Genomic DNA, 22,194 nt, shown 5'->3' with positions numbered 1-22,194 from the left:
AACATGTGTTAGAGCTCTTACATAAGTATTGCCAGCCAAGAAATTGTCATCTTTGGTAGCTGTCAGTTTGACACCACAGAATTACAGTTAAAATGAGTAGTTAGGTCAAAAAGTGTGTCCACATGAGAGGTCATTGTTTGGGCTGGTGTCCCTCTCGCACTTACTGACAATGTCAACATTATTCAGTGACGTCATCACTGTCATACATTGGGGATACCAGTCAATTTTCAAAGTTACTACCAAATCTACTAATACCCATTTGAACATATTTTTTAATTATACAAATCTTTGATTTATTGGCATCAAAATAATTACATTATAATTATTTTCCAATTCTTTGAAATATATCGAAACCCTAGTTTGAATATAACCCTAAAATAATATAAGAAGTTATAAAGTCAGGTAATATACAGATAAAAATACTACTACTATGGTAACCTCATTAACACTGGCAACACGTGCGAGAGGGATACCAGCCCAAACAATGCCCTCTCATGTGGACCGTTTTCGCTAGTCTGATACGATCACCTTTCTATCTCAGTGATAAGGTTCAATTTAGTATGGCAAAAAATGTGATTCCACAATCTAGTTTAATAATTCTAAGGGCCGGTTGCACCAAACCGTCTGTCACCGTTAAAGCATTCGTTAATTTTTATTGTATGGGAAGTTCCATAGACGCCTGCTGCGTGACGATGATGTGCCTGTCAAATGTGGTTGATGCAACTGGCCCTAAATCCACGGAAGACACGGAAGTATAACTAAAGCATGGAAGCCACGCTAAAATAAGAGCTCGGTGACATGTATCTTACTCAAACCACACTATTACCTTTTTTATATGAGCGAATGAGACAAAATTCCACAACTTCTTTCGTTTTCTCGAAGGTTGTCCCTAAATGCTGGTGTCAAAACGGACCTGGGGTCCATTTATTATACGGCAAAATTAAATATACGTTTGTCATTTCACACTCGGTCTCCATCTTTGACAACTGTACATAGTCGTATTATATTGGTTCGAATTTTTAGCGCGACTTCAATGGTCGTCTTGACCAGGGATGTAACGGAGCTCTGCTTCTGCTTCCGTTTCTGCAGAACTTCCGTTTTGTTTTAGACATCCGCTTCTGTTCCGGTTCTGTTATTTTTCAAACGGAAGTTATAGCGGATGTCGGAACCTAGCGCGACGGTGGGACATTAGCGGCGCAACTCAAAGACCAACAGGTTTATACCTGTCATTCGCTCATCTCTCCGCTGCCACGTGTTGCGATACTAAACATTAATCGTTTCATTCCATTGCGCGCCAATATTTGTCCTGTCCACCTAGTTAGTAGCGAGTGAACAACTATTCAGTGGTTGTTTATTAAATACAGTTTACTTCTTTTACAATCACTCCATTTAATTTAAAAATTTAATTGTGTGCTAACAATTATACATATTACGTTTACTGGTTAGTTTTGGATTATATTATACTACCTAACGAGTAAGTTTTCTTTTCGTTTCTAAAACCTTTTACGGCATAATAAAGGTTTAAAAAGATTCTTATGTGATTTTTAGTGAGTAAACAACTAAACATCTTAAAGTTAATAATAATAATAATAATAATATTCTTTATTGTGCACATTAAGTAATTACAAAATTAATAATTATTAAAGTTCAAGGTGATTTAAATATTTGGATTGTAATGAATGATATACTTAAGATGGTATACTTACTGATATAATCAGGTTACTTTTCTTTTCGTTTTTAAAACCTAAGTGGGCCTGATTTACAAACTGCTGATTACAGGCTGAACAGTAAACACCTAAAAGTTCTAGGTAATTTAATTAGTTTTCGTTTATGTTATACCTATGTGGTATTTTTTCTTTTCGTTTTTAACATCTATAAGTTCCGCTTCTGGTTCCGGTTTCGCTTCTGCTTCCGTTAAACTAAATTCAAAACTATATGTATGTTTTCGTTACTTTTATATATATAACGTTTATATTATTTTTAAGGTGAGAACGTAAGTAAGTGCACATTTTATCGATAATTGAATCGACAAAATAACATCCCTAGCTAACACAAAACCAGGGACCACCTACCAAAAAGAGAAATAACTAGCATATATCCATCCTTTTTCAATACATTATCTAAGTCATAAGGAAGTCAAGGATGAGTATATGCATTTTACACGAATTTTTATTAGGGGGGGCTTGTCCTCCGTGGGCTTGTCTAAATCAAGCCTCCCTAATAAAAAATCGTGTGAAACGCGTATACTCATCCTTGACTTCCTTATGAATTAGATAATGTATTGAAAAGAGACGGATATATGCTAGTTATTTCTCTTTTTGGTAGGTGGTCGCCAGTTTTGTGAGATTTCGTGTTTAGCCAGGGATGTGACTGTGTCGATTTAATTATCGATATATTTTGCACGTGCTTATGTTCTCACCTTAAAAATAAATATCTGGGCAACCGAGCTTCGCTCGGTTCTGTTTCGTATCCTTGACATGTGTCGCCATCTAGTTCAAAAATGAATAGTACCTACATCGAGCGAAAGAATTCTCAGCCTTAACAACACAACTACTCCACACGAGATGGCGCGCATTTCGCCACAAAAACTCAAATAGTGTATTTTCTATTCGTTTTAGCCTTGACCTGTGTCGCCATCTAATGTTTGCAATAAATAGTACTTACATCGACCGAAAGAATTCTGTCTTAACAGTACAACTACTGCACACGAGATGGCGCGCGAAGAAAAACGCATGAAAACTCGGAAAATTCGCGTTTTCCGGGACCTAAGGATAAGTTAGACCGATTTTTCACCCCCAAAAACCCCCACATAACAAATTTCTGCGAAATCGTTAGAGCGGTTTCCGAGATCGTCAGTGTAAATAAATATATATATAAATAAATAAATAAATAAATAAATAAATATACAAGAATTGCTCGTTTAAAAGTATAAGATATAAACTTCATACATAACTAATGACACTAAAAATGTATTAAATTTATCACTTTTATTAATATTGAAAATAGGCAAGGTAATGTACAAATTGCGTTTATTATGACTTTTGACTAGACTTAGTCATACATTAATCATTACTTCACTTTCACCCCTCATATAGAGACCTGGGGACAGGCTCTGTTTTAGCTTCTTGGCCTTCTCCTTTTTGGTGGGGTCCAGGAGTAAACGCGATCATCGCACCTTGAACTTCGTGTTTCCAGTGTTCTTCGGAAATCTAAGAAATATATAAAGTTGAATTTGCAAGATAAGTAAATAACAAGAGAATCATAACTAGAGATGGGCCGAATACGGACTTTACCGAATACGAATATTCGGCCGAACATTCGGTTCAGCTGTTTATTACCGAACCGAACATTCGGCCGAATATTCGGTTGAGCCATGTTTTAAATCCGGGCTTAGAGTTGAAAACGTTTCAATGATTGCTAATGGGTACACATTTATCTTAATGTTCCTATAATTTAGTGTATAAGAAAAAATCGTTTTTGTTTTTTAAGATACGTTATTCTACTTTTATACAAAATTATTAAATTTTATATTTTAACTCATTTTTAACTTCCTTTGGTAGTTTCTTAGAATTCAGAAATAGGATGTCATTATGTGATGAATTACGAAACAGGTTACGCTATTTATTTACTTCGTTTATTCGGTAAATATTCGGCAATGTAACCGAACTATTCGGCCGAATACGAACACTGAAAAACTTGCCGAATTTGTCGAATACCGAATATTTAACGAATATTCGGCCTATCTCTAATCATAACAAAGAACAATAATCATTCATATCGTTTTTTAGGTATGGATATCGATAGGTTATTATTGCATGGTCGATAAAACACATCACATCACTATGCCAAAAAACATAACCTTTGCGAGTTTGAGAAAACTTCCAAAAAATATGCAAAAATCTATACAGAATTGAATAAGATTTGAACTGTATAAACTACTAATATGTACATTTATATTTCTGTCAGGTCGTATCAATAAATACTATCAAAATTTCAAGAAACTTACCGATGAAATGATATAACCTCTTGCGTGTTTTCTTTTCTTCCTGAATGTGATTTGCAACACTTGATCACACAAGCCATAGTCCGAAATGAAACTTGGAACTATCACAAATATACACTGAGCTAATTTTTCCACGATCTATCAGAAATCCTCACAAAATAAATAAATATCGTCAAGACGACCATTGAAGTCGCGCTAAAAATCCGAACCAATATAATACGACTATGTACAGTTGTCAAAGATGGAGACCGAGTGTGAAATGACAAACGTATATTTAATTTTGCCGTATAATAAATGGACCCCAGGTCCATTTTGACATCAGCATTTAGGGACAACCTTCGAGAAAACGAAAGAAGTTGTAGAATTTTGTCTCATTCGCTCATATAAAAAAGGTAATAGTGTGGTGTGAGTAAGATACATGTCACCGAGCTCTTATTTTAGCATGGCTTCCATGCTTTAGTTATACTTCCGTGGTCTAAATCTATGTTTGACACAGACAATTACAGTGACATTGACAGTTTAGACTTCAAACCAACATGTTTACGCGCGGTTTCAACGCTGTTTATTGTATTTAAATGAAATATTTGAATTTATCAAATAACAATTGAGTAATTGTTAGACAAAATGTCTTGGAACAAAATTATGTGTAAACATCGAGAGGTTCAATTGATCGGAACCCTCAATGGAGGTCAAAGCTTCAGGTAAATAGATGTCAGTTTAAATGTTGTGTATTCTTGTGAATTTATACAATTATATTCTGAATTACCTTATTGTAGATGGACGTATAATCAAGAAAGTGATGAATGGATCGGAGTTTTCTCAAAAACAGTGTGGAAATTGCGTCAAAAAGATGATTGCTTACATTACCAAGTCTTAGGTTCTCTGCATAATAAAACTACAAAAAATAAAACAAAAGAAGTTAAGAACAAAGCAGAGGTAAATGAGAACGGGTTATTTACGAGTTTGTTGGAGAAATATTTTCGCTTGGAGGTAGACTTGGGGAGTTATTACAAGAAGTGGTCAGAGAGTGACGAGCTGTTTAAAACGGCCGGGCAGCAGTTCTACGGCATTAGGATGTTGGCGCAGGAGCCCGTGGAGAACCTGTTTTCGTTTATTTGCAGCCAGAATAATCACATATCAAGGTTTGTTCAATTTCACATGTGGTATTTCAAAGTTTTCAATGTTTTTATTTAATTTATGTTAGTAAAATTGTAAGTTGTAGCAAAGACATATGTAACTCCGTATAGACAGATAAAGTCTAAGAAAAAAACGTACCTCAGTACCATACAGGAAAAGGTACGGTGGCCTAGATGGCTTTACACCTTCGGGGGACGCTCGGCTAGATAAAAAAAAACTTTGCTGCTCTAATATTAATATTTGACATTTTAACACATATCAAGCTAGGAATATGGTCGAAATTGTCAAAACTGAGGTTCAAAAGTTTTAAGCCTGTCTCAAGAGATAGCAGTCTATGCACTGTGGTTACACATTTTACTTCGACAGTAACTATATAATACTCAATCCTCTTTGATTGTAGTAAATTTTGTTAATCTTTTATGTGACCTTTCACATCACAGTGCAGGTTAGGCTATGCCATCTTATGGAACACTTTGCAAAACTAAGCAAATCACCCGGGCCGGATTATGGGTAGAGCGGGTGGAGCAGCCGCTCTAGGCGCCTAATGGTAACACCAAAAGCGTAAATGAAGAGAAGTCCTGATAAAAAAAAAATACATTGCTTGGTCGCGCACAGTACCAAATGGGCAAGAGGGGTCAGGAATGAATGAAAATTTTTGCACTCCCTACGCTCTCCATTTTTAAATCCACAACACAGCTTTTGGTTAATTACTGTGGAAAGACGAATTTTTCCACACTAGATAAACATTCGTTGCATGTTATTTCAGGATATCAAGTATGGTGGAGAAATTATGTTCTAACTATGGAGAAGAAATCTGCAGCCATGAGGGCACAACTTACTATGCTTTTCCTGAAGTTGAAAAACTGTGTGAGCCAAAGGTAAGTTATGGCTATATGATAATACATCTAAGATCTTCAACTGCTCTGAAATTCTTTATTCTTTGTCTGGTGAGGGCATGATGTTCGAACATTAAAATTAGGAAGTGTTTAAGTTCTCACTTCTTGTAATTTTTGTATACATATTTAAAGTCGCTTACAGGTCAACCTTGCATAGGGTCCTCATAGAGGGTTTCATAGCCCAATCTTATAGATAGCAAGAACATAGAACGCTCCCACTTCTAGAGCTCTCTCACTGTTTAATGAGTTTTTAAATTTTAATCATGATGCTGATATATACTACGACAGAATCGGAGTCTTCGTTGGAAAATTCCTAAACTTTATAAATGTTTTTTTTTCCACTTAGGTTTAAGTTTGACATCTTCAATTATTTTATTTATTTGTAACGACCTCTGATATTTTTCTGATGTTTTGTTTGAACCTTGTAATGTACTAGTTATGATTGTATAAAATGATATTTTGTATCTACCGCATAAGCGCCTTGGCACCCTAGCCACATCTCGGACACTGGCGATCAAATATATGAAAGAGGCGCGTTCCTAGCACACATTCTAAGCTCGTGTAGGTGAACGCGTACCATGCTTGTGTGAGTGAGATATGACAGGTTGATAGGCGTTTTTGACAGACGGTAACTGTGAGGTAACCGAGAGGGGGTGGGCGGCGCTTTCAGCGGGGAGCGGGAGTGGCTATACTGTACGATAGTACTCTTTATTATACTGTGCCCTAGCTGTAAGTTTATGCATGAGTGAATAAATAATTGAAATTGAAATATCACGGCCTCTGTACTCTGTAGGACTCTGTGTAATATATTGTTTTATTATTCAAGTTGGAATAGTTCCTAATATAATAATTATTAGAATAGGCTAGTTTCCTACTAGTCAAATCAGCTTCTTTTTAAGAACTGTCAAAACAATCTGCTAATATGGAATTACTATGAAATACTGAGGAGTGACGTCACGGTCAATTCATTTACTTTATATCTTTCTCTGTGACTTATTAAATAGAAATTATGTTTAAACAATTCCACTGTCCATATTTTTCTACTAATTATGTGGTGCTTTATTTCGTGCACTGCATAAAATATTTTATTTTAAGTACAGGAAACTAGCCTATTCTTCTTTTAATTACAGGTGGAATCTCAACTACGTGAGCTCGGGTTCGGCTACAGAGCCAAATTTATCCAGAAGTCAGCAGCGCAGATAGTTGAGTGGGGGGGAGAGGAATGGTTCAAGTCGCTCAAGGAGATGAAATACAAGGATGCGAAGGTTGAGCTGATGAAACTGCATGGAATTGGACCTAAGGTATGTGTGTGAAGCTCATATTTGAAAATCTAGATTTTATTTTTATTTCAGGGGCGACTAAATGGATAAAAAATTGGCTGTAGATAAATTACCACTATTAAGGGTGCATGAATGTATGTATGTAAGAACTATTACGACGACCGGTCTGGCGCAGTCGGTAGTGACCCTGCCTGCTACGCCGCGGTCCCGGGTTCGAATCCCGGTAAGGGCATTTATTTGTGTGATGAGCACAGATATTTGTTCCTGAGTCATGGATGTTTTCTATGTATACAAGTATTTATATATTATATATATCGTTGTCTGAGTACCCACAACACAAGCCTTCTTGAGCTTACCGTGGGCCTCAGTCAATCATTGTAAGAATGTCCTATAATATTTATTTATTTATTTATTTATTAGGGCCATTTTTTTCAAAGTTGTCCACCTCACTTTTCTTGTAAAAAAGAAATCAGAATCGCGAGGTCTTTTGATCCTGATAGGAGAAAAAATATGTCCCAAGACTTCCATAGATTTTTCAAACCTTCCATTCCGTTACCGCCCTACAAAATGTATGAAAAATGGTAGCGGAATAGGAATAAAACCTTGGGACACTTTTGTTCTCCTATTAGGATTGAAAGAGCTCGCGATTCTGATTGGAAACCATATTAAAATGTTCATTTTTGTCTCATATTCTTTGATGTATCATATTAAGTTAGGAAGTGAAAAAAATAAAGAATAGAAGTGCAATTCCCGTTAAGTTTGTACATTTGGATCACATCTCCGATTTGGATAAAAATTGGTAGGCTGATAGAGTCCATGATGCTGAGATTGCTGAGCAAGATCCACTAGGTTTCCCAAAATGTCCTAGGTGGTTTGTATGAAACTTTCCTTTTTTGTTACCGAAAATGTATAGAAATCTGGTAACAAGAAAGGAAGGTTTCATACAAACTACATAGGACATTTTGGGAAACCTAGTGGATCTTGCTCAGCATCATGGACTCTATCAGCCTACCAATTTTTATCCTAATCGGAGACGTGATCCAAATGTACAAACTTAACGGGAATTGCAGAGAAAGTTGATTTGTTTACTTTTGGCATTTCCACTAGAGTTCTCTTCTTTTTTTTTATCGAATTTTCAATACCCAATTAAAAAATTTTCCAGGTAGCCGACTGTATCTGCCTAATGTCTCTCCATCACCTCGAAGCCTTGCCAGTAGACACTCACGTGTACCAGATCGCGACGCACTACCTCCCGCACCTACGCGGCCGGAAGTCCGTCACCGACAAGATGTACGCGGAGATTGGCGACCACTTCCGGGAGTTGTACGGAGAGCTGGCCGGCTGGGCGCATACTGTGAGTTTTACTTGTGCTTTTTCTTTTAACGCGAAATTAATATATGTGATAGACAATGATTTTCTGACTCTGGGAAAAATAATAAAAAAAATATTTAACATCGATTTTAATACTAAATCAGTGTTAGAAGTTAAATAGTATATAAGTGTTTTTAGATAAATAAAAAAAAAAAAATGTTTAAACTTAAAATAAATAGAAATACTAACTCTGAAAAAATCGGCCTAAATCACATACTAAAAATCGCCATAATCCTGTTTATTCACACTTTTCCGCCATTTCATCTTAATCCTTAAAACCGGCTGGCTCAATATCTACTGATGCTATTAACTTAACTAAACTTGTCTGTACGCAGACAAGTCAGTGTGAGTTGGCCAGCTGGGCGCATACTGTGAATGTTTAATTTTGTAGGTATTTTACCTTTTGTAGGTATTTTACCTTTAAAGCACTGGTCCCACCGCGAGCTAGTAAGCTATGAGCTATCGGCTATAAAAACGAACAAAAGATAATCACTCCCGCGTAAATAAAAGATGTGTCTATTTTGACTTCTTATTCATAAGTCAAAATAGACACATATTTTGGTCCTTCGAACCGGATCCTATGGTATCCTAAAATCTGTTTTGATTAATACAAAAGGTAAACCTTTTAATTTTCTGTAATATGTAGTACTGTCAATTCTTCGTGTGCATCAGAATGACTGACCAAAGTGGCAGATCGATGTTGGAGTACCATCAGCATTTACTACCTATTTGCTACTATTTACTACCTATATTGACATATTTGCTACCTAAGTTAGAAAAAAGATTTTCCAAAAATAATGTGGGCAGTCATTCTGACGTCAGGATGACTGCCCAAACTGAGTATGTCGGTATTGGACCCCCTAATTTGCAACAATGTATATACTATGATTTACTACCTATTTGCTACCTACACATATATTTTTTTCAGATTTTTTAGGTAAAAAATAACGATTTTATGAGCAAAGCATTATTTTTAGAGATTTCTTCCATAAAGTGGGCAGTCATTCTGACGTCAGGATGACTGCCCAAACTGAGTATGTCGAGGTTGGACCCCCTAATTTGCAACAATGTATGTACTATGATTTACTACCTATTTGCTACCTGCACATATATTTTTTTCGGATTTTTTAGGCAAAGAATAACGATTTTATAAGCAATTACTTTTTTGTAGAAATATGTTTCATAAAGTGGGCAGTCGTTCATACTTCAAGTTGGACCCCCTAATTTGCAACATTCTATGTCCTATGATTTACTACCTTTGCTACCTACATATAATATCTATATATTTTCATTTTATTTTTTATAAATAAAATCTGAAAACATACATAATATTATGTAGGTAGGCAAATGGGGCCTTGGGGCCTATATTTATTTCATTTTATTAAATTTTTCATATTTAAAAAAATCTGAAAACATACATATATTATGTAAGTAGGCAAATGGGTAGTAAATCATAGGACATAGAATGTTGCAAATTAGGGGATCCAACTTGAAGTATGAATGACTGCCCACTTTATGAAACACATTTCTACAAAAAAACTATTTTGCTTATAAAACCGTTAATCTTGGCCTAAAAAATCCGAAAAAAATATATGTGCAGGTAGCAAATAGGTAGTAAATCATAGTACATACATTGTTGCAAATTAGGGGGTCCAACCTCGACATACTCAGTTTGGGCAGTCATCCTGACGTCAGAATGACTGCCCACTTTATGGAAGAAATCTCTAAAAATAATATTTTGATCATAAAATCGTTATTTTTTACCAAAAAAATCTGAAAAAAATATATGTGTAGGTAGCAAATAGGTAGTAAATCATAGTATATACATTGTTGCAAATTACGGGGTCCAACCCCGACATACTCAGTTTGGGCAGTCATCCTGACGTCAGAATGGCTGCCCACATCATTTTTGGAAAATCTTTTTTTTTAACTTAGGTAGCAAATATGTCAATATAGGTAGTAAATAGTAGCAAATAGGTAGTAAATGCTAATGGTACTCCAACATCGATCTGCCACTTTGGTCAGTCATTCTGATTGACACAATTCTTCACTAATTGTAGAACTTTGTAACACTGTAGAAACTGCTTGTACTGTGTAGTGATGGTAAATCTTAAATTCGTAGGAGTTCCATGATAAACTCCATTATGTTGGGTTGGTATCTAATCTACATAGGTACCTACCAGAAGGGGATGTATTTCGAAGCGTGCGTAGATAGCTACTACTAGCCAAAATAAAGTGCTACCTTTGAATACTGTTATTGAAGGTTGTCCAATAGTAATGTACATAATAAAAGGCAATGGCGTGCACATTGATTATAAAGATACGTTTTATTTTATCTAGTTATTTCGATAGTAAAATTAATTATAGACTTGTGTTCAAAATACATAATTTTTGTTGTATTTAGGTAATTAAGAATTTGAGACAACTTATTTCTATATGTTTTATTTGGTTTCAGGTCCTCTTTTGTGCAGATCTGAAGAAGTTTCAACAAAATGGCGACGAAGAGTGTGTCAAACCGAAGAAAAGGAAAAAATAATGATCTGTGATACATTTATAATGAGGACACAAATAAAAACGTTGTAAGGTGATGAATACTTTTATTTAATACTTCAGTTCATTAGTATTGTGATTACATAAATATAAAAAGTATAAAATAATCTAAAAAGTACATACATTGGTGTATATGTATAGTACGAGTATAATATTTTATCTTAAAGATTGAATACATAGTCGTGCATTTTTCAATTTACTATTGAAATAGCATAGTGAGATCCAAGATCCAATGGATTTTAAAACTGCCAAATGTACACTACAGATGGCGCCTCTCGATTGAAAACGGAACATAAAGTGGTTTCCTATCTGTTTAATGTCATGTTGCAATATGTATTTGCGTCTCCCATTTAGTTTGATGAGAGAGTGAGACACAATATGTATTTCTTGTCTTTAAATATTACCTACAAAGTGGTACTTTTACGGAATAATTTGTTTATGGTATATTACTAATAAGATTAATAAGTGTAACCTAACTTAACACAACCTGGAATGGTCGAACGAAATCTTTTAGAAAGACCAATAGTGTAATATCACAATTTTAAACAGGAAGATGATGTATCTTAATTTCTATGAGATTATCAACAATATTATGAATTGCACTCATTTCGCCTTTAATTTCCTTTGGTTATAATATTTAGACGTTAATTCAGTTTTATAATACCTTACTTCCTAATTATTTACCTAAGTATGCTTAAAAATAGAACAGTTATAAAACTTGTAGACATACCAGTCCTCAGTCATTTAATTAAAATATTATGAATATAACTGGCCAATAGTAACTAACTCGAATAAGATCAAACATGTTTGATCACTAATGAGTCAACCCGCAAACCTTTTTTTTAAACTGTATATGAAGATATTTACGACTTCAACCACATCATCGGCCTGCAAGTCTCTAAACAAACTATTCAAGCCAGAGCGGCAAACACGACCACAACTCTGACAGGTGTAGTGTACCCGTGGCGAAGAGGTATCGCGCTTCAACTAACAGTAACAATTATTATTCACTTGTTTTGATAATAGATGGCAGGGCAAGAGTCGATGAGGACTCGCAGAGCGCGGATCTGGAAGGACAAGTTGGTGACGGCCGGGGGAGTGACCACCAGTGACGCCATCTTGTTTGTCATTCAACTGTTTTGAAAATAGATGGCAGTAGTCGATGAGGGCTTGCAAACCGCGGATCTCGAAGGACAAGTCGGTGACGGCCGGGGGAGTGGCTACTAGTGACGCCATCTTGTTTGCTATTCACTTGTTCTGATAATAGATGGCAGGGCAGTAGTCGATGAGGGCTTGCAGGGCACGAATCTCGAAGGACAAGTCGGTGACGGCCGGTGGCGTCGCTACTAGCGTTGGTGCTAGTACGGTGCTCAGGTTGTGGGAGCCCATCTTGTTCACTTCGGACATTTGGGATACTCTGCAGACATGAATTAACAATTTGTCAGTTATAGAAAAGGTTGAGTTAAAAGGGCTACATTTGTACCTATAACGGGGCAAAGAACACCAAGTTCTGCCACCACCAGAGAGCAGCACAAGCACATATTTTAAACCAAAGTGACTTTTACTATGCCTTAAACAGTTTTATGAGAAGTATTCTTTATGACATTAATCCATTAAGGTGGAACCTGTTTACAGAGAGCCTAACGCAAAATCCGATAGCTGAAACTTCCTTTACGGGGGGTCATATGAAGTCATATGAATGAGTCAGAGGACGAAGTCACTTTTAATGATTAATTATTAAATATTACTTGTTCCATTTTGTTACTAACATAGAAAATAAGCGACTTAACTAACACATTTCTTGGACCATTTGACGTCTGAATTAAATAAATAAATTAAATATACCTCCTTTTTGAAGCTGGTAGGTAAAACGTGGCCTTCAGAAAAGTATTAATGATTTTTTTAGATCTTACCTGTATAAATGTTGCACTACATATTGCAGACAGTTGTAGTGAGCTTTCGGTAAAAGGTCTAAGCATTCCCGCAACATGCCCACTTGGTCTGACGGGGTTTTCATTTCTGGAAATATAAATTATTTGCATTATTAACAATTCTGAATATACTGAATCGATTTAAAAATAAGATCATTCAGTGTTTGTGAAAAAATTGTTAATAAAAGTGCGCACACAAGGATTTTGCTGACTATACATATACATTGTATTTTATACTCACGCGTGGCGCGTGAGTGGTGGCGCGACTTTCGATCCGGAAGTCGCGGGTTTGAACCCCAGCTCGTACCAATGAGTTTTTCGAAACTCGCACATAAGCCAAATTTAATACCAAACTGTACAAATGAACATGATTTACAATGGAATAAATGAATAAATAAATGAATGAATAAATAAGTTCACATAAATTTCATTTGATATTTGCCAGTCGCTTTTCGGTGAAGGAAAACAGCGTGAGGAAACCGGTCTAATTCCAATAAAGCCTAGTTACCCTTTGGGTTGAAAGGTCAGATGGCAGTCGCTTTCGTATAACTAGTGTCTACGCCAAATCTTGGGATTAGTTGTCAAAGCGGACCCCAGACTACCACTAGCTGTGGCAAATGCTGGGATAACGCAAGGATGATGACTCACGTGTGGCTTGCACGAACTTCACATAAAGGCCATGCCAGGATAAGCTAAGTGAATCTGCTCCCAGCGAGTTTTATCTTGAATTTTTTTTTATCGATACGTCTTTGTATTAATATCGAGTATGCCAAATTTCAGCTCCCAAAACTTTATAGTTTAGTAATTAAAAAAAAAAACGAAAGGACCATGCGTCAAAATGGACCCAGAACCAACAGACATGAGAGTTCGGCTATTAAACAGGTCTTTTAATCTACTTCATTTAATTATATGGGCATAAAGTCGAATTCCATTGCAGAACCGAGATATTCATATTTTAATTCAGAGTGAATACGAACTATGAAGAATCTGTAGCTAGGGTATTTAACATTTTGGAGGGTAGGTAACATACAATATGGTATTAATGAAGGTATTGCCACCGAATATGGCGTGAACTACATTTGTGCGGTTACCTATTCTATCTGTTTTTAATATCTTGATGCCATCCCTCATTACTGTTCTTGTTTAACTGGAAGACGCACAATAGGCTCTTGTGCTCACACCATTTCCATTATATGGTACTTGGGGTTAGGTAGGCATATGCCATTTAATCATCCTGCAGGTCATTTGAATGACTTGGTCATTGATGAATAATAAGATAACATTAAATTGCTGTAAATACTGAACATATTAATAAATAAAATAATCACCCAACCAAATATTTTTTACACATTTCTGTATCTCTCAAACGCTCGGTTCTGTCATGTCATTTTAACTTTTTTCGCTACGTAAAGGTTGTCTGAAAAAGATCGCTTTTTAGCGATAAGACCGCCTGTTATCTTCCTCTAGTTTATAAGTACTTAAACTGACATGTTTTGTATCGCTTTTATATTATTATCCTATTGATCGGTAGTCAATCAGTAAGAGAAACCCGTTTTTGTAGATCTTATAACCACTGACTAAAATATGAATATCTCGGTTCTGCAACGTAATACAAGTTGGTGCCTATAGAACAAAGTGAAGTATATATATAGACCTATTTAATGACCTAACTCTCAGCTCTGTTGGTTCTGGGTCCAAGCTCCATACTAAGTTGCCCATGGTCCTTTGAACTTATTTCGATATTTTTTTTCTGGGCAGCCGATTTTGAATGCTGGGATAACGCACGGATGATGATGACTCACGCGTGGCTTGCACGAACTTGGGATGCACGTCGTAGGTGATGAGAGGCACGGGCAGCAGCCGAAGGTACAACTTGAGGGTGCCGGCCACCACGTTTATGTTGCTAAACTGGCTCAGGTCGGCTGCTTCACCGTCTAAAAATATTTTTTTTTTTTTTTAGTTTATTCAGAAACCAAACAGTCACATAAACACATTACATATTGGCAATACAAAAATGTACTGCAAAAAGAGAAAAACAATAACAAAAGACCTGGAGGTTCATAATTGTAAACCAAATAATGTTCACTAAATGAATATAAGAAAACAACATAACGTAGCGTAATACAAGAAAATTTTTAAATTAAACTGCATACAACATAAACATAAACCTAAAGTAATTATGTTATTAAAACAACTTACGTTTAACAATAGTTTTTAGAATAGCCAACGAATTTTGGAAACAATCAACATCAAAAAGGTGTTTATTATAGTAGCTAGGAGCTCGTCTGAAAAAGGTATGTCTAGAATAGTTCTTGACACAAAAACTGATGTGAAACAGCGATCGAGGGCGCAAGGGCTGACGCGGACAACTAAAAGTAACTCGATTTAGCAGATTAGGGCAATTAATACTACCTTTAAGAAGTTTGAACAAAAACATGACATCTAAATAAATTCGAAAACGAAATTAATAATAACGAAAGGTTAATTGCTTTTGTGGCATAAATTAGATACAAGGCCTAGATGCAGGCCACGTTAGGGATGGCGGGGCGAACTCGATGCCTTTGAGACACACTGGTGGAAGACTTCCGAGGATACGTGGAAGAGTAAGAGGGAGGCCTTTGCCCAGCAGTGGGACAATGTGGGCTAATACTAATAATTGCATTTTGGCATTTTCATATATGGCTTCAGTAACAGGTTTTGCGTAATGCCTCTAGCATTTTATAAATGCAGTAGTGTTTGTAAAAAATTGAACTTGCACCAATTGGGAGCTCTGATTGACATGCTTTACACATACATAGGGTGACAGAAAGACAGACCGAGTGGGCCCTGGACTTAAGTAGACTGTCCAAGCAGTAAACTCTTGATTATAATATTTATTAGAAAAAGGGTCAACAACCCGCATATGATATCTATCACCATTGTAAATTCGAAATCATTTTAGCTCCCAGTCGCCTACTGCTTAGCTAGAAATCATCAAATCCACTCACCTTTATCAACAGCCATCTTCAACGCCTCAATCTCATCAGCGAACCCAGACACCCTATAGATCCCCTCGGAGTCCATGCCCCTTCTTCTAGCTTCAATCTCCCTCACACACTTGCGCACGACGAACAGCAACATTCTAAGCTTGATTGTCCACGCAGTAAACTCTTAATTATCATATTTATTAGAAAAACGCCTACTTCTGAGCTAGAACTTACCAAATCAGTCACTTACCTTTATCAAAAGCCATTTTCAACGCCTCAATCTCATCAGCAAACCCAGACACATATATCCCCTGCGAGTCCATGCCCCTAGCCTCTATCTCGCTCACACACTTGCGCACGACCAACGGCAACGTTCTAAGCTTGATTGCCCACGCAGTAAACTCTTAATTATCATATTTATGTGTACTTAACACAGCAAAAAGGAGTATACAAGTTTCTAATGGGTTAGCAACGCGCACGTGTCACTTCTACTCAAGAAACGCCGCCATAGGCAGGCGTCCATAGGTGATGGTGACCGCTTTCCATCAGGCAGACCGTATGCTTGTTTGCCACCGACGTAGTATTAAAATATATATATATATATATATATATATATATGTCGCAGGGAAATGGCCAAAACAGAGATTTGATCAAATCTCTAAGGGATATGATCAAATCACGCAGGATGTCAAAATGGCGAATCCATTTCATCATTTCTCTAAAAAATTTCAGTCATTTGACTAAATCCCTGACTCTGTTTAGTCAAATCACAAAATCTGCCAATAGACATGGCACGTTTTGTCATTTCACTAGATTTGTTTAGCGATTTGATAAAATCCCTGAACCACAACAGTAAGTTGACGAAACTTACTGTTGTGTTATTTATAAGCTTATAAAGTCAACTTGTTTTATCATTTCGCGACGAAATCTGTCCACAGATTTGATCAAATCACCATATTTATTATATGTATACCATATTTCAGTTCAGACTTTATCATTTCCCTAAATTCGTTTAGCGAAATGTTAAAAGAAATTGACTTTTTGAGTTCGTTTCGTCAACTTACTGCCGTTGTTCAGGGATTTTATCAAATCCCTAAACAAATCTAGTGAAATGACGAAACGTGGCGTGTCTATTGGCCAATTTTGTGATTTCACTAAACAGAGTCAGGGATTTAGTCAAATGACTGAAATTTTCTAGAGAAATGATGAAATGGATTCGCCATTTTGGCATCTTGCGTGATTTGATCATATCCCTTAGAGATTTGATCAAATCTCTGTTTTGGGCATTTCCCTGCGACATATATATATATATACACCGTGTTTCCGGTATCACTCAAAAGTCTCAAAACCTCAGACACCCCAACTGATTTTTATTTTTTTAAACGTATCTACAATGTTCATTTTTTAATCTGATGATTATTATTTTTTTAAATTGAATTTTTAATTTTCTGTGCAGCTCTACTCGGCTTTTAACTCTACCATCATAAACCTTCAAACTGTTTAATTGTGTATGTTACTGCAACGACATAAGGTTTACCAATAGACAGCTATGTAAAGCACTTTAACCTGTGTCACAGTAAACTTCAAATTGGACAGGTGACGCAGTAAGCAAATTTAAACCTAACATTCAAAATGACAAGGTTGTAATTAGGTACGAGTTCAATTTGTTATGACTTATGATAAACTTTAAAATTAAACTGACGCACGACGTCTATCTCGTAGCGGAAAAAATAATCGTCCAAGTAACCAGCCAGTATTAATACCCTTAAATACTGAAAAAGGTATACAACCTCTAACAATATGATATGCACAATGTTGTATTACGAATTTGTAGAATGGGCACGTAAACAATAACTAATAATACAAATTAAAACAAAAAATATTACCCCATCAAGATATAGCTCAATCGATTCTACTCTCGATTCTGAACAAACAGTTTTCAGGTTTTTAGTGTTAAGTGAAACACGGTGTATATATATATATATAAACGCCTACTTAAGCTAGAAGTCATCGAATCCACTCACCTTTGTCAAAAGCCATTTTCAACGCCTCAATCTCATCAGCGAAGCCCGACACCCTATAGATCCCCTCGGAGTCCATGCCCCTAGCTTCTATCTCGCTCACACACTTGCGCACGACGAAAGGCAACGTGCTAGAGTGCGCGTTGAGCAACGTCGTCAGATCTATGCCGAAGACGCCGCGGATCTTCTTCAAGTCCGGGACACAGTGGTTCGGGACGCGTTCGGAGCATTTTGAATGGGCTATGAAGCCGCAATCTGAAATTTGTAAGGAGTTAAAATCCATTGTTGCTATTAGGAACAAAATGGAGAAATCAAATAATTGAGGGCGAGAAATGTCGAATATTTATTTGAAACAGTACAACCCTACGCACCAATTCATAGTTCAAAATAGTATGCAAGGTTTGTCAGGTTATAAGCTTTCTGAGTCTACAAGCAAAATTGGCTTGCAGAATATTTAGAAAAAACTACTAATGAGTAATGACCACGGAATTAGAATTATGTAGAGCAAAGAAAAGACTTCATAGTAAATTTCTAGTCCACTGTGGTTGTGAATAGTGGAATCCATTGAAGGATTGATCTAATTTACTTTGGAATAAACATAATGTCCATTTGATAGCAACATTTGTACTACAGCAAGAACAATTACCAACTAGGAAAGACATACCTTCACATTTTACCCCTTGCGCTGTGAAGCCCCACAGGAAATTTGCACACAGCTCACACCAATTCAGGCCCTTGAATGTGTGAACCTTAAATGTATGGCTTTTAGAGTATTTGCTTTGTAGCAGAGGGTTTTCTTCAAGCGATGGTGTGAGGTCTAACACAAGCTTCTTGTCTAGTTCTAAGGTGCTTGCGTTGTCGGTAGTCGTTATTGGGAGTTGTCTGTTCGCTCTGAAATTAAGATACTTTCGAAATTTAACACTTTCTTGGTCATATCTACATAAAATATGTAAAGAAAGATTTCTAGACTCTAGTTTTGGCTAGTCAGGTTTTAAAAAATTAACTTTACAGTGTTTTATTGGCCTGATATTTCAGTTGTTTCTCCTTAAGATAGACTCAACATAGGTACATAACAAACTTGTCAGATACTCTGATAACTACAAAATTCCCCTTTAATTACATTCATTATTACTCAAGGCATATAACACACAATTTAAAATACAATTTTAACATGTAATTTAAAAAAAAACAAAATAATTTGATGTATCTCTTCTTTGAAACCTCATGACTGAGGGTTGTGACAAACATAAGTTATGTCGCTGTATGTTGCAGTGCTCTCCACTCAGGCCGATCTTAATTTGATGTATAAATATGTATTGTTGAACTTACTGCTGCTTTCTTTGCAAAGTGGTCAACTTCCGTCGGTTTAATGTAACATACGGGCTCTCTGTATAACTTGCCCGAGAGTTAATCATCTCCAGGATGTGTCGAGCTTTAAGCTCCATGTGCGTTGTTATAAGACCGTCTGCAACCAAGTCGTAGATGCAGTCATACCGCTTGTCTTTGAGGTAATGGTGGCCATCGTAATATAGTTTGTAATGGTGGATTTTGTCATTGAACCTGCAAAAGAATGATCACAGTTCACACATAATTAGTACCTTAAATCACTTCTAGTTTAATATATCTATTCATATTTAAATAGTTTTGTTTTTTTCTAAGCAAGTTACATTTGTAACACTATCAATGACTTGTAAAAAAGTCCATGTCATTTATTTTATAATAAGTTAATTTTACTTAAAATAAACTTACAACTTAATATCAAGGAGTATCTAAATTTTATAATTTATTAAAACCAGCTGCAGTACAGCAACTTACCTCCATGTTAAGGTGTAAAAGTCATTGAAATCGTTTCCTCTTCTAATAAGATATGCACCATTCGGCTCATTTTGTAAGCGTAAAGTAGCTTCTTTGTGACCCATAATGCCGTGGTATTCCTTGCCGTAAAACTCAGGCTTATCGGGACGATTCTCACATATTATACGGTGCGGCTTCGGGGCTTCTAATTGAATGCGATAGACTGTGAAAAAAATATTTACATTATGAGTAATTGTAAAGTTATTCAGCACCTTTCACAAGAGATCGATACGATTACCACAGACTTACGTTCGGGTTTCCAAATGTTTCTGAGATTATCCATGATGAACACTTATTTTTATTACTATTTGAGACTAGTTTCACCGATATTCCTTTTATATCTCAGGGTTTAACGGAAATTTATCGCGGAAATGAGTAAAATAGAAAACGTAAACAAAACTGCTTTTGACAGTTTTGACATTTCGTTTACGGAGATAGCTACTAAAAACTGACCATAACAGACGACCAAACATGTCATACATACTAGATGACATTTGGGAGTTTTTTTTTAACTATAGCAACATTCGTTCTGTAGTTCCCCGCCATTTTGAAAATTTACGAAATTTTGAGTGTGAATTATTCTGTAATTTCTGTATGTGGGACTGGCAGGAATTTGTAAGGAATATAAATAATGGTGTTTGATACAGGAATGTATCGTGTGTAGAAATACAATAAATAAAGAAGCGGCATTTGTATTATTTATTTTGTCTCAGCATATTTCATTGGTACATTGTTAAAGATTTATCCATTATAGTGTTTGCCATAATTCATCATTAAATATAATATACAACTCTTTATTTTAAATTATGCACACATGAATGCACGATTAATATACATAATTTATATTATTTCGTATAAATAACCATACACGGTACAAGTCGTGATAAAAGATATGGATACAGATTTATAACAATGTATAAACAAGTGAACAACTTTGAACGGTGTTAGAAATAACGCTAGATATTTATTAATGATAGAAAATGTTCAAATAGTACAGGTTATACATATATTATATTATATAGATATGTAGCGTAGTGCTTAGCTAAAACATCCGCAGGCGCGCATTATGTACAACAACCGAATTATACATACATAGTTATACATTCACGTGGACTAATCAGTTGCAATACATGTTACATACGATTGGTTATTATTAGGAATCGCAAGCTAATTCTGGATTTATATGTTAAAAGGTTTAAACTGGGTATACCGAAGCGATTATTTAAAGGACTTAATATGAATCCCTTGTACGAAGTGAGCAATCTCGAAATAGCCTACTCGAAGCACGCTCCTGGCGGCCAGTCACCGCCAGAGAGCCTTTATAACCACCCGACTTAAGCGTCCGTTCAATTAAAAAAAAGTTTGGCAGCGGCAAGCTAATGGGAAAGGAAATAAACATTATAAGACCGCATGTCGTATTGACACTAACTTTTTTTTACCATGCTTTTAGCACTTTGGTGGGTCGATTGTCAAATGTTATAGTTGAGTTAAACCACCGGTCCTGAGAATATATGTATTCAGGTATTGATCATTTTTCTTTGCCGTGATAAAATGTTGTGCCAAACTTTTTTTCGCTTGCAACAGACACTTCAATCGTTAACCATTTTACAATGTACAGTTAGATTTTAAGTTTAATTGCCAACGCATAATAAACAATTTTATTTAACAATCTAAGATATCGTTACAAAAGTCTTGTTTGCTTACCACAAATTATGATGATGCGGGATAGAAATAAATTATTAATAAGTATTTTCGTTATATTTTCATGAAGACAAAGTTTTAAGGACGAAGTACGAGCTATCTAACCTTCCATTTGTTGATAGTTTAATCCACTTAGGCAAAGTTTTATTTATTGGAATAAATACATTCAAATTCAACAATTTCATAATTCATAACACAAAATTTTCTCGCAAAGACGAACACTGCTAACGCGTAACACTTATTTTGTACGCTGTAGTCTAAAGTGAATGAAAACATTAAGTTCACTAAAACGTTTACAATCTTCTCTAAATCTATAGATCACTGACATTATTCAGCTTTAGATATAAAGCGCTTTACACGCATAACTTCATTCGAGAACTGACGAGAGAGACGCAGCTATACGTTATGAATGGCAGAAATACTGCATTTCACTTCTGAGTGTTGGTGCGCCTCTGTGATCAGTTATTAAATAATAAAGTAACGT

The 22,194-nt window shown here is 35.8% G+C and overlaps 2 protein-coding genes across 2 annotated transcripts; one reads left to right on the top strand and one right to left on the bottom strand.

Moving 5' to 3' along the window:
* Positions 1–4,544: 4,544 nt before the first annotated feature.
* LOC125236666 (N-glycosylase/DNA lyase-like) lies at positions 4,545–11,275 on the top strand. The gene is made up of 6 exons (XM_048143559.1): positions 4,545–4,704; positions 4,780–5,145; positions 5,907–6,018; positions 7,167–7,337; positions 8,479–8,670; positions 11,143–11,275. The coding sequence occupies exons 1-6, from the start codon at positions 4,628–4,630 to the stop codon at positions 11,221–11,223; spliced, it is 999 nt and encodes a 332-aa protein (XP_047999516.1). The 5' UTR covers positions 4,545–4,627; the 3' UTR covers positions 11,224–11,275.
* A 152-nt stretch (positions 11,276–11,427) lies between these two features.
* Positions 11,428–20,403, bottom strand: LOC125236425 (beta-chimaerin-like). Its single transcript, XM_048143227.1, has 8 exons — positions 20,259–20,403; positions 19,971–20,172; positions 19,485–19,715; positions 18,820–19,046; positions 18,159–18,410; positions 14,971–15,102; positions 13,151–13,256; positions 11,428–12,654 (listed from the first exon to the last, which is right to left on the bottom strand). Exons 1-8 carry the CDS (start codon positions 20,290–20,292, stop codon positions 12,486–12,488), a joined length of 1,353 nt encoding a protein of 450 aa, XP_047999184.1. The 5' UTR covers positions 20,293–20,403; the 3' UTR covers positions 11,428–12,485.
* Positions 20,404–22,194: the final 1,791 nt, after the last annotated feature.

Source organism: Leguminivora glycinivorella, chromosome 19 (genome assembly GCF_023078275.1).
Source record: "Leguminivora glycinivorella isolate SPB_JAAS2020 chromosome 19, LegGlyc_1.1, whole genome shotgun sequence".
Taxonomy (NCBI): domain Eukaryota; kingdom Metazoa; phylum Arthropoda; class Insecta; order Lepidoptera; family Tortricidae; genus Leguminivora; species Leguminivora glycinivorella.
This window is presented reverse-complemented; position numbering and strand designations above follow the sequence as displayed.

Bases quoted from the DNA above. Each gene is read 5' to 3' on its own strand.
- LOC125236425 (XM_048143227.1), bottom strand. From the start codon at position 20,292: ATGGATAATCTCAGAAACATTTGGAAACCCGAAC. The intron at 20,173-20,258 runs GTAAGTCTGTGG...TTTTTTTCACAG, and splicing joins AAACATTTGGAAACCCGAAC to TCTATCGCATTCAATTAGAA. The intron at 18,411-18,819 runs GTATGTCTTTCC...TACAAATTTCAG, and splicing joins GCAAGGGGTAAAATGTGAAG to ATTGCGGCTTCATAGCCCAT.
- LOC125236666 (XM_048143559.1), top strand. From the start codon at position 4,628: ATGTCTTGGAACAAAATTATGTGTAAACATCGAGAGGTTCAATTGATC. The intron at 4,705-4,779 runs GTAAATAGATGT...ACCTTATTGTAG, and splicing joins AATGGAGGTCAAAGCTTCAG to ATGGACGTATAATCAAGAAA. The intron at 8,671-11,142 runs GTGAGTTTTACT...ATTTGGTTTCAG, and splicing joins TGGCCGGCTGGGCGCATACT to GTCCTCTTTTGTGCAGATCT.